Below are 16,713 nucleotides of genomic sequence, written 5' to 3'. Positions count from 1 at the left end.
CTCTGCTAGGAATAAATCCTGGTTTGCTTAAAAATTGATTGCTAAATGTGTATCCTTTTGACCACTGTAGACCTCCAATTTGCCTCACTGTTACTGTATTGTCACCATGGAAGAATGGCTTGACCCAATATGGTTTGTATTTCCATCAAATGTTAATAAAAATATATTTTTGTAAAATCCACATGCGTCTGTCCTTATGTGCCAAGGATAAGACAGATCTAATTCTATTTTGAAAAACAATGTTTTATTGAGTGAAAACAAAGTCATCTTCAAAATTAGAAGGAAATTAAGAGAGGTCTCAATTTAAATCTCACAAAGCAGTCTCTTACAACTTCTCGAGTAGATCACCAAAACCCAAGTCAGGTACTTTTGCTCCATGATGTACAATCTGAGCCACCTCAAAAACCACCCATGCAGAATCCATGCACATTAAAAGCACACATGGAAGGGATGGAGAAGCACACCGATGAGTTAGCACGTGCTACCCATTTAAAATACGTCTTAATCTTGGTTTGCAAAATAACAGATGGAATTTGGTGCATCTGCATAGTACTGCACTCAAAATTTTCAAGTTATCCAATCTGTCACCCTTTTGTGTCTTAAAAACAAAACTAACTTGTTTTCTATATAACATACTCGATAGCACCCTTTTGCAGTTTTCTGGCACATTTCAGACGTAACCACTGCCCAGTTTAGTGCCAATACATTTACCACAATTGGAAGATGGAGAGCTAAGACTGTCCTACCAGTATTCTGGCTTGCAAACTGCAGGCTGCGCACAATCAATTAGGACGATTTAAGTCATGGAGCCAACCTGCTATCGTAAGGCAATTTCATGGTACAGAGTTCATAATCTGTTGGCTGAATAGCCAGTTTAATTTTATTCTGACAGATTACAATAACTGCAGAAGGGACCTTCCAGTCAGCATTCCAAGGAGCACAAAAGAGAGTACTACTAAACCAATTCAAAACATTCAAAGATGGGCCAGGGGGGGTCTTTGAGAAACCGACACACTGTAAAACTCTCACTGTGTGATACAGTCAGAGCCGTTATTTCACAGTAGCCCACAAACAAGTTCAACTGCAAGGACGTGTATAGATCTCAAATCTAAATCTGAAGGGACCTCCTCAAATCGGAGCACTATGTGTAAAATAGCCATCGGACAAGGAACTTCTATCCTGCTTTGACTTCACAGAGAGAAGACCAGCCCTCTGACAGCAATGGATTAAGAAGTAATAAGACAATAAAAGGGACAGTGTGACATATGGCATATGGCTTAGAAAGCCAGCACACATTTAAATCACAACGATCTTGGCCACCTTTTCAGTACACAAAACCGTAGTAAATGGAAACATTCATTTTACCCATATCTTATAATGCCTTGGAAACCTCCGTACCACAAACTGCAAAATCAGTGACAAGCATGGTGCTGCCCAACACAAAGAACTTCATGCATCATAAGGTCCACTACTTGAACCTTATTTTCAGAGGTTCAGGGAGTAATGGAAGATGTGCTCTCTATTAAGTAATCCAAAGGATATTTGCCAGAACATACATACCTCGTCTCCAGAGGAGCCTGCTGGAAGCAGGCATCTATATTTTTCTTTGTCTGCCGTTGTCATAATGATGTAATTGTCCTCTTTGTAAAGATCACCAGGCGTAAGCTAAAACAAGAAGAAAGATACTGGAAGTTAAAAAAAAAATGTTTTTAATTTTTGTTGTCTAAATAGAGACCGATTCACAAAGGGTAGGTGAAACATAAGGGAACTAGCTCCAAGAATTACTGTTCTCTCTGGAGGCGATTTTTAGCTTTATTTTTTATTCTCAAAGAATTCCAGGAGTACTTCTATAAAACTACAGTAGTCGGATTTCATGGAGGACACACGCTTACGCATGTAGCATTTGGATACATCTACACATAAAAACATAATACAAAACTACTTTTATTCAGGAGTAAATGTTTTGGCTTTGAGGGAACACCATGCACCACATTCTATTTAATTAGGGATGTATTGCCATCCTACCAACACTATCTTCTGTTCTTGAAAGGAGTATATTTGTGAGTATAAGTAAAACATAGCTGGTGAATGACTATGGTTACCCCAGATTTTTTGCCTTGTGTTTAGCTGGTTTTTGACTTAGTTGGCCTGGGATCCTGCTAATCAGGGCCCCAGGCTATCTGCTCTCTCTATAAAATGGACTCCATGTACCTTAGGTACATACCTAATTGGATTGGGTCACCTTATGAGCCCCTGTATAGTGTACTATAGGTACCCAGGGCATAGGTGCATCCAAGGCCTACCAGGGGCTGCAGCATATCTTTTGCCACCCCTGGCTGGCCATCCAAACTGACACAACTGGCTGATCACTCAGCTGGGGCAAGGTTGTGTAATCACCCCTTGCTTAGATATAGTATTCCTATGTCTAACCTTATATCTAGACACATATACACCTATAAGTCACTCCTATGGCAGGCCTTAACAATCCTGAAGGCAGAGTGCTTGGTTTTATGTGAGATGGTGCTCTAGCATGAGCTGAGCCTGTCTACAGCTTTCGGAACCATGTCCTTATAGCTGTTCAAGGATAATGCCATACCATATACTCTTAGGTGCATTATGAACCTCGCGGTTAAATGCTATCTTTGGTTTGGCTTTATCAAACCATGTCGTGTAAGGTGTCATACGCTTTGGAATACTACCCCCTCGCCAGTTCTGGCGACGGCGGTAGCATTCCACCCTTCTAGAGGGAGAAGACATGTTACTTCCATTAATCCCGGTTAAGGTTAACCAGAGCCTCAGCGTCACAAAATGGATGCTGCTGCCACAGACACAAGTCTGACCTCCTGCTGCTGGGAGTCCTTCCAGCGAGGGAGGCTTGGACAATAGGTTTCCTGTCACAGGGAGGTGCTAGCACCACCCCAGACAAGCTATAGTGTATTGGGGCAGGGAGGGCTGAATGAAAGGAGACGCTGCCTGGGGCACACAAGGTGTCCCATGCATAGTCCAGTTCACACCGGTGCTGGGGCACTCCAGCCCCAGCTCTGGCGCGAAACTGGACAAAGGGAAAGGGGTGTAACCACCCCCTTCCTGGGTCCCACCCATAGGAGGGACCTAGCAGGTAATCCAGCCCCTAGATTTGGTATATAGGTAGGAGCTGAGTCCCAAGACTTTAGATATATCCTGACTGAAACGCTGATACGAAACTCTGGGCCTTCGACATCCTACTCGACGTAGAAGACTTAAGAATCTCCCTTGTGGTCAAGGAGTGACCGCCCTGTGCAAGCAGGCACCTTCAAGCGCTCAACGGTTTGCTCTGTCGTTGCTCCCGCCGGAGCTCGAACACAGAGCCTGACAAGACCCGGACTTCCAGACATCCAACAGCCCGATCCACAGCCACAGCAAAGCGGAGACCCGTGGAGGCGACGAGAGACGTGGGACCGGCCATCTTGGAAAGCCAGCGAATTGCTTTCCGTGCAACTTCTGAGGCACCCTCGAAGTTGAGCATTGGGGATTGAGAAGCCCCAGCCCTGAGCACCACCTGCACCGAAGATCACCTCTCCACACTCACCGAGTGCTGCGTGGGGCCCTTTTGCGTTTTCCTGCTCGACGCGTCTGTCCGGTCACTTGCCCGTTGGCTAGTGGCCTCTGTGACGACGAAACCCGAAATCTACACCGCTGGTCTGGTTGCTCCAGACTGACCCTTGCTTCCCTGCGAAGGAGGAGCCCCTCAGTCCTTGCTGGCCTGAGTAAGAAGCCATCTTCGATTCCTGCGTGGGTTGTATTTGCCAAGGCCTGTTGACGCCGAATCGAGAACCGACACCGCCGACAGCGAGACCCTTCGTGGGACGGTCCGTATCCCGCTCCTGGTCGTCGTCGACACCTCCTGGTCCACGTGGCTGCAGAGACAAGCTTCACGACATCACCTGATTGCTTCTCGGCATCATCTGGTTCCTTCCTGGTTCCTTCCTGGTCACTGGCTAGTGACCCAGACACTGTCCCCTCTGCTTCCAGGTACTCTTCATCCTCTATCCACCCTTGGATCCAACCGGACTCTTCTCTCCTGGTCGCCTGCAGCATCTTTTCTCCAAGGCTCCATAGAACTCCACGACGAAACCCGACACACTTTGGGACCTATGCCCCCGCTTCCTGTGGGTGAGGTAACGCAAGTACTGCGGTGCTCCTGTGAAGATTAACTCTCCTAGTGTCCTAGTTTCAAGTGGTTAGCTTCTAGTCCAGTCGGAAGACTCCTAATTCTTTAACTTTGTAACTTTACGCACCCATTGACTTCTATGTGTGCACGCATGCGCAATTAGACACTGCACACGCATCCCGTGGGCCTCCTGCTCCCTAACAACTGTTAGTCCAGTGTAGCCCCAGCGATTCCCAAGGCCCTAGGCCTTTCCATTGTTCGTGACGTGGTTCTTATACCACTATTTTAGTATATGGTTTAGCGGGCCACCAGGACCTATCCATATTTGTGCAACTTATTGTATGTTATATTAAGTTACTTGTTATGCACTTGTGCCTCTGCCCTCATAAAGAGTTCAGAGGATGGATTTAGAAATAAACACATATATATTTGAAATATATAACCTGTGTGGTGTCCTTTCATTTGGTATTAAAGGGATTGCATATGGTAAAACAGCTGGCTTCACATGCCCTCTTGAGTTAAGCCTAAGACTGCTTTTGTCCATGCTACCACTAGGATAGCTGGTCTATAAGGTTGACTTTACAACCATCACCATAAGGGTTGTTTAGACTGGTGCAAGGTGCTCACTAGAATAGTGAACATCATATACCAGGCCAACTTCTCACAGTGAATAAACCAAAATGTAAACATGTGGGAGTGTTCATCAACTCGGTCAGAACAGGTTCTTCCCTAAACCCTGCCCTTCCACATGTTATTAATAAGTATGCCCTACGATTCGTTCCACTTTGATTGACATATAAGGGTCTAACTCTTCGGCTCAGGTCTCACGCTCGTGGAAACACGCAGTAGTGATTACACTAATAAATAAACCCTCCTTGGTTCCAGCTATTCTTACAACACCCGCCTGAAATACTCTTCTTCGTTGCCAGTTAAAATATTGGAAAAAATATATAAACTAGCAACTTTCCTCTTATTTGGAATGCCACAATCTTCTTCATTCATCACAGTCTGGCTTTCTTCCCAATGACAACAGTAAAGGCCTAATTATGACTTCACCGGTACGATGGACTGTCATAGCCACGGTGGCAGTGCAGGCACCGGCAGCCCGACCATCTTATTACAAGTCTAGACGACCACAACTGCCAGGGATCAGAGATCCCAGAGATCCCAGAGATCCCTGGCGGTGTTGCGGCGGTCTTTAGGCCACAATATGCTTGGCGTACATGTCCATCCACTTGCCGACACTGTGGCCTCTTTTGGTTTGTATTTGATCACATATGCAGATGACACACAACTGGTCATCTCACTGTCTCCTAATGACGGTAACATTGCTGGCTAATTGAAGAATTGACTAGCATTGATTTTTACCTGTTACACAGGACCAAAAAATGTTTAAAAATGGCAATTAAAATACACCGTTTTTCCCATGAAAAAAAGCACGGACAAAGCCAAAAGGTTGTGCTTTAATGTGGCAATGAATGCAAACAGCATTTGTGCATGCATGTGTTAGCACAATAACGTCAGGCTTGTTAGCTTTGCCAGGGAACCATCTACAAAGCTGAACACCTGCAATAATGGAGAGTAAAAAGACCTAGATACACTATACACATAACTCCTTCTTTCAGTGGGGGTCTGCCTCCAGATTGACAAATTTTTTTTTTTAAGGAAGCGGTCAAAGCACAACAATAGTAATTTATTAGGGGAACAGAATGGCATGTAGGCAGGCCATGCCATGGCCTAGAATGCGAGAGGAGACTCACTGCCGATGAGCAACAATTGAGGGGGTATCAGAAAAAGGAGCAGTGAAGAACAGGCACAAGAAAAAGTGGGAGGAGAAATTTGTTTAGGGTTGTAGAAGGGTAGGGAAGAGGAAGGAAGGACAGGGATAGTGTTGGAAAAACTACCATCTCGAGAGATGTCGAACAGCCATATTGGCTTGAGGCTGTTTCAATTTATAAATAAAAAACAAATGAGGCAGCGGAGAATGTGTGTATGGCATCAGGCAGCATTAAACCAGCATATGGAGCTGGTCGAACAAACTATGTTCAAAAGTAGCTGAATGCTATATTATGTTAGTCTGGTGTCACTTCTAAGGAACAACAGTTTTAAGTGTCTGTCTGGGGCACACAAAATTGTTAATCATCAAAAAAACAGCACATATTTTGGAAATGTAACAATTATTTACATGATGCTTTAAGTAACCTTTTCACTGTACTGCAGAATGTGTTCCTTTTATTGAAAAAGTCTTCTTGGAAGAACTTCATAGGAAGAGGAAGGATTAACCTAAAAGTCAATTGTTTGCACTTCAAGTTAAATATATTTATTTCCATGACTTCGTCTCATAGCAATGGTACACAGATTTTAAAAATAAAACAATCTAATTTCAGAATGATTAAAACAGACAGAAAACCCAACAGCATCCAATAATCATTTAAAAAATGCAACAGGGAAAATTTAATCAATCGAGTAAATTAGAAACCCTTATAAAGTACATAGCTATGAGAATAGCTAAGCAGACCAAATTTGAAATAGAACAGTCTATTAAATAATAATTCGAGTCCTACACAAGGTGAACAAAATACTCCTCTGGCGTCAGATCTAAAAACAGCACTTTGATATACAAGCAAATATGCAAGATATGAAACTAAATATTCTACAAGAAAACATGAGAATAAAGAACAAAAGGTTTCTGAACAACACTGGATACACACCAATCAACTCCAACACAAGACAACACTAAATGTACCTTCTAGAACCATAAACTGAAACTTCCAAATGTATCATTGTGTATGCTACCAAAATGATAATGCATTCAGATATAAGACAATAATAGATACACAGAGGTGACCAGCTACATGCCACTGGCATTTCATGTATAACCCATGTGAGAGAACAGGCAGAGCAGTGCCTTTGAGCAACATTCTGTTTTTTCAAGGACAAATGGTGCAGCTATTTTCTACATACTATAGCGACCACTACCTTGCCCAAAGCATAGCAATGGTTAGAGGGTAAGGCAAGGTATTCACAACCAGGCAAACACACCTAAATCTAGGAGCACACTTCAACGAGCAAGACATTGAGATGAATAAGGAGGATAGTTACTAGTCAAATACTTCCTGATAGTGTGCTTCGAATACTTACTGAATGTGCTAAAGTTGACAGTAAAAAGGTGTTCAATGATCATCACCACAAACTGAAAACAAATTGGGTCTCCTGTAACTGCTATGAAAAAGATATATATTGCTATTCATACGGTCATCAAAACTTGAATGCCGACAGCAGAGCGCAACTAAAGCCCTTTAGAAATAACAAACACTTTGATATGGGAAGCAAAATTAAGGTTCTTTCAACTGCAGAGGTCAGAAAAGCTGCTAAAGTTCATGAGACACAAAAAACAATACTTCTCCTGAAAGCTCATTATCAACATTGTAGTAGTATTGTGTCGTAAAAGTCGTGAAAGGATAAATTCCACAGCATACTTTTATCATCGCTGATCAATCTACCCTGCCAGTTTAAACATACTCAGGACCTTTCCTTAAAAAGTAGTTTCCATAGAGAAGAAACTTAATGTTGGTCGGTGGCTGCCACCATCAAGATCATCTTCTTGCCACACCTCCTTTTGCGCTTTTCAACTCCTGCTCACATAATAGGTGTGATGGGGAGGATTTGATAGCCCATTGATATTTCACCATGTTATAAATTGGTTTACTGGTTGAATGGAATGTTAGCCCTGGACAAGGCAGCAACCACAATCCTAGGCAGGGTAAGGCACAGGCACACCCCAAATTAACCTGTGCTCAACCCCCTGGTGGCTTGGCAAGAAAAAGTCAGGGTTAACCTAGAGGTAATGTGTAAAAGTATTAGTGAAACGGTTAAACAGTGAAAAGACAACAGAAATAGTTCCCATACCAGGTTAGAAGAATAGATCAAACTGTAATAAATAAAACAAGACCAAAACGATAGTACTACCAGAGTTATCAATTTTTAAAGGCTTAACTATAAAATAGCACCTAAAAGCATAAAGCAACAACCAGGGATATCTGGTCATGCTTGAACAGGTCAAATTCTAAGTTTCAACTAGACTGTGATGGAGCGCAGGTTGAATACAGTCCCAGATTAGTCCCACTGATGTTTTACCTTCCCAAGTTTTGTGCCAAGAGTCCCGTTCACTTGGAAGATCACCGGGAGTAAGGAGAGCATCGCTGGTCAGCGTGGAGCGAGGAGTAGGCCACTCAGCGGGACGGACAGGCTAGTGCTTTTGTTCACACAGGTGAGTCCACACAGGTGCGTCTACACAGGTGATCGGTGCTTGCTGTGTGAAGAGACGAATTTGCGATGGCTTGAGCTAAATTTATGTGAGAACGGCACGGTTCTTGAGCAAACGGGCCTGTTCGCGGTATTCAAGAGCCCAAAAGCTGATGCAGGAGAGTGACTCCTTCACTCAAAGGAAGATTACTTTGGGTGTCCTTGATGCCCATAGGTCAGCTGAAGATCCTGGAAGAAGCACAGAAAAAGAAGAAGACTTGCAGTACACTGACACCAGGAGCAGCAGGAGTCTTCCTTGATGCAGTCTCGGTTCTAGGGAAAGTCCAAGTATCCAGACGGTCGAAGCGTGACATGGTTTCAGGCTTGAGTCTTGTACCACGGCGAATCTGAGAATCCACCCACAGGTAAGTCCTTAAGTACCATAAAGAATGGGTTGGAACAACACAAGGTTCCCTCCCAGAGGAGGAGCTGGACATAGGTGAGGATACTCCCATGTCCTTTGTCCAATTTCACGCCAGAGAGAGAGCCAAGGGTTTCCCGGAACTGGAGTATGCAAAGAGGACACCAAATGTGCCTTCAAAGCAGTCTGATGGCACTGGCAAGCTTCCCCACCCCAGCCTAATACACTAACTTCCGTTTGGGAGGTGGTCACGCCTCCTTCTGACAGGAAACCTATTGTTCTGCCTTCCCCTGCTCAAGCTCAGGTCAGCAGTAGGAGGGCAGGATCATGTCTGTGGTCGGCAGCAGCACTAGCTTCTGGCCAACCCTGAAAGGCTGTTATCAGGAGTAATGGGGGCATCCTGGACCAGCCCCCCAGTGCATGGAATCATACCACCAACACCGGTAACGGTGTTGGGGTATGATTCCAACATGTTTGATACCAAACATGCCCAGGTTCGGCACAGCCACTATATATAGTTAGACATCGTGTAATGACGATGTCCACTATTTTTTTTTTTATAAACCTTTCTATTGGATTTCATAATTATACACGTCATACATTAATCATACACATCTGCTGCAGTATTACAATTAACATTGTCGTGACAAAGAGCAGTGTGGCATTTAATCAAGTAATTAATTAGTTAATTAATGGAGGGTAACCTCCCTATCATCTCCGTTGGAGATGCCGGGAGGCATCGAGGAAGCGGTTGTTGGTAAGGTACCGCAATTCTCCGACCCGTATGATAGTCTCTATTCCATAGTCCCCTGCAAAGGGTGTCGGTAAATGGTAATCCAGATTCTAAACTGAACTTGGGGATTCATAACTCGGTGAGTGAGGGGGAGGGAAGGGGCTTGGGGTCACGTAAGGCGGAGCAAATGTAGTGGAGCTCTGTGTTATTCCATTAACTATAGGCACTTTTTCCTATCCTGACCGATGCTGTGTTTCCCGGAGGTGAGCTGGTGTGGGAGGGGGGGAGCGGGGAAGCGTGCGGGCGGATTAGGATGTGCTTGGTCCTGGTGCCACCTGGGTGTCTTGCGGGGGTTCCGCACCATCAGAGTGTGTTTGCTTAAAGTCATGTAGGAGCATCGCCCATTCTAATGAAATAGGACGCTTTCGTATGCCTCGGGCTTCCTCCTGACGGATAAGATCTTCTTCGGCTGCGGCCCATTTCTTTACCGCCCCACACCATGGTGCTATTGGGGGACCCTCTGTTGCGTGCCAGTGCATTGCCACACTACGTTTTGCTAGTAGGACGGCCAGCAGAGCAAATTTGTTCTCTACCTTCTTTCGTTTATTGCACTTAAAAGATGCCTAAAGCGCATGCCTCCCATGTGTGGAAATCTGTTAGGCCTGTGACTGTTTGTAGTGTGATGTGTACTGTCGTCCAGAGGGTTTGTATCACGGGGCATGTCCAAAACATGTGAATAAATGGGGCGTCCGGAGTGTGACAGTGGGGGCATGTGACAGTGGGGGCATTCAAAGTGGGATGTCGGGTAAAAGCTTTTAAGCTGCGCCGGTGTGAGATAAGCGTGGTGCAGCACGTTAAACTGGACATATTTTAATCTTTGGTTACGGGACACTTTTTTGTGATATTCTAGGGCAGTCAGCCACTCTCCATCATGGAGGTTGCGGCCGTAGTCCTCCTCCCAGCGGATCTGTAACGTGTCAGTGGTACGTGTGTGAGTTCCATGATGTATTTTTCTATCCATGTGATATGGTGTCTGCCAGCCCCCATATGTAGTAGTGTGTGCAGCACTGGGTGAGTCTCGTGTTCCCCGTCCCCAAGGTCCCAGGTCAGTCTGCAGTCCACCACCAGCTGCCGGTGCAGCAGGAATTGGCCGGCTGGAAGCCCGCTTTCTTCGGCCAAGCCTGCGAACGAGATCAGTCGGCCATCGGAGAACAGGGCTTCAGTTTCGGTGATGACGGATGTCCACTATATGTATAAAAATGTCTGGCCGCACTTCCATAGCCTGAAGAATCGACTCCAGGGTTAGTAGGGGTGTCCTGCTCATGCAGGGAAACCCTAAGATTTGTAACCAAGCAACCTGCCTTCAGGACTGAAAGGCCTGCCATAGGGGTGACACAGGTTTTAAGTGTAGTGACCTAAGATATAAGGAAACATATCTGTTGTGAGGAGTGCAAGCACCCATACACACAGGCTGCAATGAAAGACCTATAGTCACAGTTTGAGTGGTCTCTCATGAGAGGCACAATACATGCTGCAGCCCATGGGAGACCCTGGTGTACATATGCCCTGGATACCTCAGTACCATATACTTGGGACTTATAGTGGTGCAGCAGAAGCCAATTGTGGATGGACACAGTACTTACCATTGTCAATTTAGGGAGGAAGCACAACAAGTGGGGTCCTGATTAGCAGGATCCCAGTCAGACTAGTCAAAAAACATACTAACACCAACATAAAGGGGGGAAACCATGAAAGCAGATTCTACTGTTTTACAAGTGTGCATTTACAAGTATGTATTTTTCACAATCCGGTCACTTCTTCATCAAGCAGGTTGAACTTGGCCTTCGGTACAGCTGCACGAAGTATGAAATGTAACTGCATAAATCTCACTGCACTAGGCACCCTGGCAAAGCATTGCGTGTATAAACTCACACTAACCTGGCAAAGCATTGTGTGTATAAACTCACACTAACCTGGTGAGAGTATTATTAATAGGTTTAAAATTACAATTTCTTTTGTTGCACAAATTGCGTAAGGTCCTGTTTGCCTTGATAATGTTCTTTTGCACAACTGCGTAAAGTTTGCATTAAGGATCATATATAATGTTGTTGTGCACTTAACTCTAGCAGGTGACAAGAGCAGTTTTGTCCTAAAAATGATTACATTGCTTGTGCCTCTTTGTACAGCAACCTGTGGATTGTGCACGCTCCACAGGCTGCACGATCCTAGTCAGCTCTGAATCATATATCTAGCTACCAGTTTTATAATGTACTCGTAGCAATCTCCCTGCATCTTATGCATGATAGAGGTAAGCCAATGGTTCTATACTAGTTAAAACATCCAAATTTTTATCGTTTTATGCACAACGTTTAGATTTGGCACACCTATGAATGGTCACACCAGTGCTTAGATTGCCTGAAGTAGAGATTTATCAATTTTATACGTGTTGCATTGGTGATTATGCTGTAGATTTTATGTATGTTTATGTTTTTTATCAACTACTAACCTTAATTTTGATTATTTACTGCTTCGTATAAGATGCAGCTGAAGTGCCAGGGTAGCTCTTAGAGGGCGAGACATTGGTGTTCACAGGGTAGTAGAAATGTATAAAATATCTACTTGTCCAAGGGACAGGAATATTCAGAGATCTACTTGTCCGGTTATAAAATTCACTTGTCCATTTAATTTCCATGCATTGAGGGGACCTATTATGCCAGTGAATCATTATATATCAGCTCTGATAATAGGCTCTCGGATTGTGCAAGGTTTCATATTATAAGGAGCTATGGATTCTACCAAGACTCTTATTTTGCCAGCTTTCCGGAAATCTTCAAACAGGTAGTGGTGGTAGGCAGGAAGCTGTATATCAAGTGTTAGAATGCCTTGTGAGCCTCTGCATGCCCACAAACGTACATGCTTAGAGAATTTGCAATCACTCAGCACATTTTCCCATGAGCAAATGTATGCATGTTTATTTGAGCATGCGAAAAAGGAATTTACCAAGGTTTGCTAGGAGAACAGTTTATAGGACTACATCTGAATTTTTGTGTATTTCTGAAATAAGTAAATCTGCACCAATGCAAAAACGGACTACCTGCGGGTTAACCTTTTGTGGTTTTCTTTAATAAAGGAGGTCCCAATTTATTTTCATGTTACCCAATATCGTTTTGCATGGAGTCTCTATTACTAATTTTTTCAGTCAAACACATCAAGCATCAAACACATTTTACCAAACGACTCAGTGAAATTGTATTTATTAGTAGACAATAGTTTAGCTAAACTTTTGTCTAAGGTGCAAACCTGTATGAGTACATTTAACTTTAAAAGCAAACATCAACCTTCATGTCAAGGCTCTTTGTGTATCTGCATATAATTAGGGAGCATTACAAAGCTTTCCAAAGTGTTAAATTCTAAAAACATATGTACACATTTTACACTGGCCCTACTGTTAGTAATGGAAGCAAAGCTCAATGCATTTCCTCAGAGTGATCACCCGACTTGTAAAGGCTTTTGCATTAGTGAATCATATATATAAAAAATATGAACACATTCTACATATGGATATCAATCTTGCCTTAGTAGCAGACAACCCTCTTTCACAGATCCATACCGTGCTGCTGTAAAGTGGAAAGGTGTCTGTGCAGTGAAGGGGAGGGAGGTCGATCTTAACTGCCCAGTGGACCAAATACAGGCCTCGAAAAATCTTCTCGCCCACTCGCAATTGCGAGTAACATTTTATCAGGTCAAGCTATTTATAGCACATACTAGTCCCATACGGTGAGTAAACTTAAGCGGGAAAGGAACATGTGCTTTATTCATTCTAAAGGTGCATGAGCATTAAAGATGTCATTAAATCTTGTTTTTATCTTGACACATTTGCTGTCTGTTCAAGGAAAGAGGTCAAATGTCAGTCTGTCTTAACTATTTGCTGCTTGGAAAAGGAGGTTTATTTTTCTCTCTCTTACTAGAGTTAAAGGTTTTTGTCAAATGAGTAGTCTGGAGATGTCCATTATTTTTGTTTAACATACCAGTTAAATAAATAGCCTGCAAATTAATATTACAAATATATCAGAAATTACAAAAGCACATTTTTTTGTAATTAAGAAGATTGATGCAAACAAAGAGTTAAATAGGTGCAAAACAAACCAGAACACTTTACTTGGTGATGTGCAAATGATACATATTTGCAGAAACCCTATTTCAAAACATTGTTTGTACACTAAAGAGTTGGATCAGTAAAGCCAAGTCAGTGGGAAGGTTTGTGGCCATTACAATGTAAAATCTGCTGATTTTAAATGACATTGTGCCACCACTTCATGCTTTAGTTATGTATTTATTAAAAGTAATACTTTTTAAACATGATTTGAGAAACATTCCTGTCCCCATGCTGATGAAAATGCTGTTAATGAACCAAGAAGCAAGTCAGGGGTCATGTGTATCCTATAAGTGGTTAGATTTGTATTATATTCTGAAATAAAGTTTACTCTATTAAATCAAACAAAATGGTTTTTTGTACAGCAAACATGCTGACTCACACATTTGAAGGTGCTCTCATGTGTGAAATTGAAGAAAACGTCGACTCAATTAATTAAATTATTTGCCCACGATTACATCATTTTGAAACCAGTTTATGGGTCAAGAGCATTACAAATAGGTTGAGTAGATTATTTAAGTCACTAGACCTGAAGGTCCAGTAACATTTTTATGATATTTTGAAGCCTGAAATAAACACTGAAATATGCTGTCCTTGACCCCAAACAATATGTCCAGGGCGCTGAGAGATAGGAATTCCACAACTTTCGTTCAACTTTCTGGATGAATGAAGAGCAGTGTGAAAGATGCTCTGCACAGTTCCTTAGCAGTGCGTGATAAAAACCTGCAGTCAAAGTTTGACTAGAGGGAAACTTTAGCAAAAAATAAAAAATCTAGGATCATTCATCATTTCTGCCAGATCCATAAAAGTAGCCGGCGACACAAAAGATTCAAATCTGTTTTTAAATGAGTCTAAAAGTTATGTAAAGGGCCTTTTTTGATGTTCTGCTCAATGTGCTAAAATATTTGAAGCAGAAACAACATGCGTGACATTTTTAAAACATATTTGACTAATGGAGATCTACAGGTCTACAGTTATGGTACTGATAACACCACATTCTACACTTATGAAAAAAAATGTTGTTGTTGTAAAAATGACAATACTACCGTCGTTATGAACGAAGATCGATTGCATATGCATAAACATATGAGATTAAGGTTAATTCCTGCTTCTGAAGTCAAAACCAAATGCCATGGTATAAAATCTAACGCTGCCAATGTGTTTGCTTTCATGTGCACACACTTAAGTTCATTAACAGACGGTTCTTTCGCTAGTATTTTAAGTTTCATATCTTCTTACACTCTCATCTTTCTGTACATACCTTTTCACATTGCATAGTTCAAACTACAGCCATTGTGTATAGACAAAAACCCAAGCAACAAACTGCAGGCTACAACAAAGTATAGTATGGACTAGAACAAAAAATGGTTTATTGATTGCAGATTAAAACCATCTACTGCCGGTGTCCTCATAAGAAAAGGCTAGGAAAGTCCATGAAGGGGGGGGGGGGGGTGCAGCCATGCACTGTGCACTGTTTTGTGGGAGACCAACACGTAAAACACACTCAATGATCCGACTGCCAGCCTGTCAAACCCTATAACGAGGGTGTTCTCCGACATACAACTTAATGTCAAGGTTACTTCAGCGTATAGAAGGATCTGCACTCCTCTGTCACTAAATCACTTGAGTAAAACGTGTTTAAGACTGAGCTCTCTCAAAAGCGCCAATCACTAGAGAATTATGTACAGCTCCTGCTTTTAATAAAGTATTAGTGCAGACCATGGATGCTTTCACTTAAAATCTACAGCACAGGGCAGCAGACAGCGGTGCCTATATGGGGTGAGGCTTGGAGACCCACACAAGCGAGACCTACCAGGGTAAACTCGCTGCCCGGCCACTTGAGGCGGAACGGGATGTCATCGCTAATGGAAGGCAGGGCGCCGGTGCGCAAGAGTCCGCAGAGCAGCAGCAGCGGCCCCGCCGCAAGTCGGCGCCTCGTCCTCATCCTGCCAACGCCAAGTTTACAAGGGGCTGCGACCGGCGCTACCTGCCCTGCCAGGACAGCATCTTCGTACAGCTGATGACACACCCGGTAAAGCCGAGCAGCAAGAGGGCGGGCCCTCGCTGTACTATCACCCAATCACAAGGCGTCCGCCTGGCGTCAGCTCAACGCGCCACGTCTCTTCCGTGTCGCAGGTGCGTTGTTTCCGGTCCAGTAGTTCTGAGGAGCGGGACGTGGAATTGCGCGAATCAAGCAACACGTGAATGGAGAAAGGGAACACATAGTGACTAAATAACGTTTACGTTTATCTGCAATTGTGTTGACGGGAAAACGTATTTTACAATTCAGGGTCATTCTAAATTTGTAAAGACATAAGGATTGGGACGTAGTTGGCTTCCAGTGCGAGAACAGTTCCGGGGTCCAGCACGCCGCCTTCGCTCACCCCCGCCACCCGGCAATCTACCTACGGCCAGTACCAGTTCAGTGATCCGTCGAGGCCCCAGAACACCCGTGAGAGCAACAGCAGGACCCTGAAGGTCGGGCTGAACAAGCACCGCAAGAACCCCAAAAATGGCGAAAACAGATAATGCTCTAAATGTATTTATTTATGCGTTTTATATAGGTGTATTTTATCCGAAGGTGTCGGCGTGCTTTACAACAGAACCAGTTACATTACATAAGGACTTCTGAGTACATGAATTACATAAAAGATACGGAACAGATACACTCTAAACTCAACAAGCATTTGCAATGCAATAGGCCTCGCATTAGGAAAGTTTGAGCTATGGGTATTGTAAATGGCAATTTTTATATTTATGTGTTGGTTTTGAAAATAGTGAAATTAATAGCTTTGTCATTTACATTGCCAGTAGTAATAACTTTCGCAACTGTGACACCTATAGCATTTGTAATGCAATATGTATTGTATTTACGTGACTTAGATGTATTGATATTACAAATAACAATGGCTTTTGATTTTTTTGTAAATAATTAATACTTAAATAAAAGTTATTGTAATTTATAATGGCAATAGCTTAAACTTTTGTGAAGATTATGTTCAGTGTATTTT

The 16,713-nt window shown here is 43.1% G+C and overlaps 1 protein-coding gene across 1 annotated transcript in view; it reads right to left on the bottom strand.

The window, feature by feature from the left end:
- ERLEC1 (endoplasmic reticulum lectin 1) overlaps positions 1 to 15,758 on the bottom strand; it is a 275,135-nt gene extending 259,377 nt beyond the window's left edge. The window contains exons 1-2 of the mRNA XM_078649476.1: positions 15,516 to 15,758; positions 1,561 to 1,665 (exon numbers count right to left, since the gene is read on the bottom strand). Coding sequence (XP_078505602.1) covers positions 1,561 to 1,665; positions 15,516 to 15,647 — 237 coding nt within the window. The 5' untranslated portion in view covers positions 15,648 to 15,758. The remainder of the gene's footprint in view (positions 1 to 1,560; positions 1,666 to 15,515) is intronic.
- Positions 15,759 to 16,713: the final 955 nt, after the last annotated feature.

This window comes from Lissotriton helveticus, chromosome 6 (genome assembly GCF_964261635.1).
Source record: "Lissotriton helveticus chromosome 6, aLisHel1.1, whole genome shotgun sequence".
Classification (NCBI taxonomy): Eukaryota; Metazoa; Chordata; class Amphibia; order Caudata; family Salamandridae; genus Lissotriton; species Lissotriton helveticus.
The sequence above is the reverse complement of the archived record's forward strand: the minus strand, read 5'-3'. Positions and strand labels throughout refer to the sequence as shown.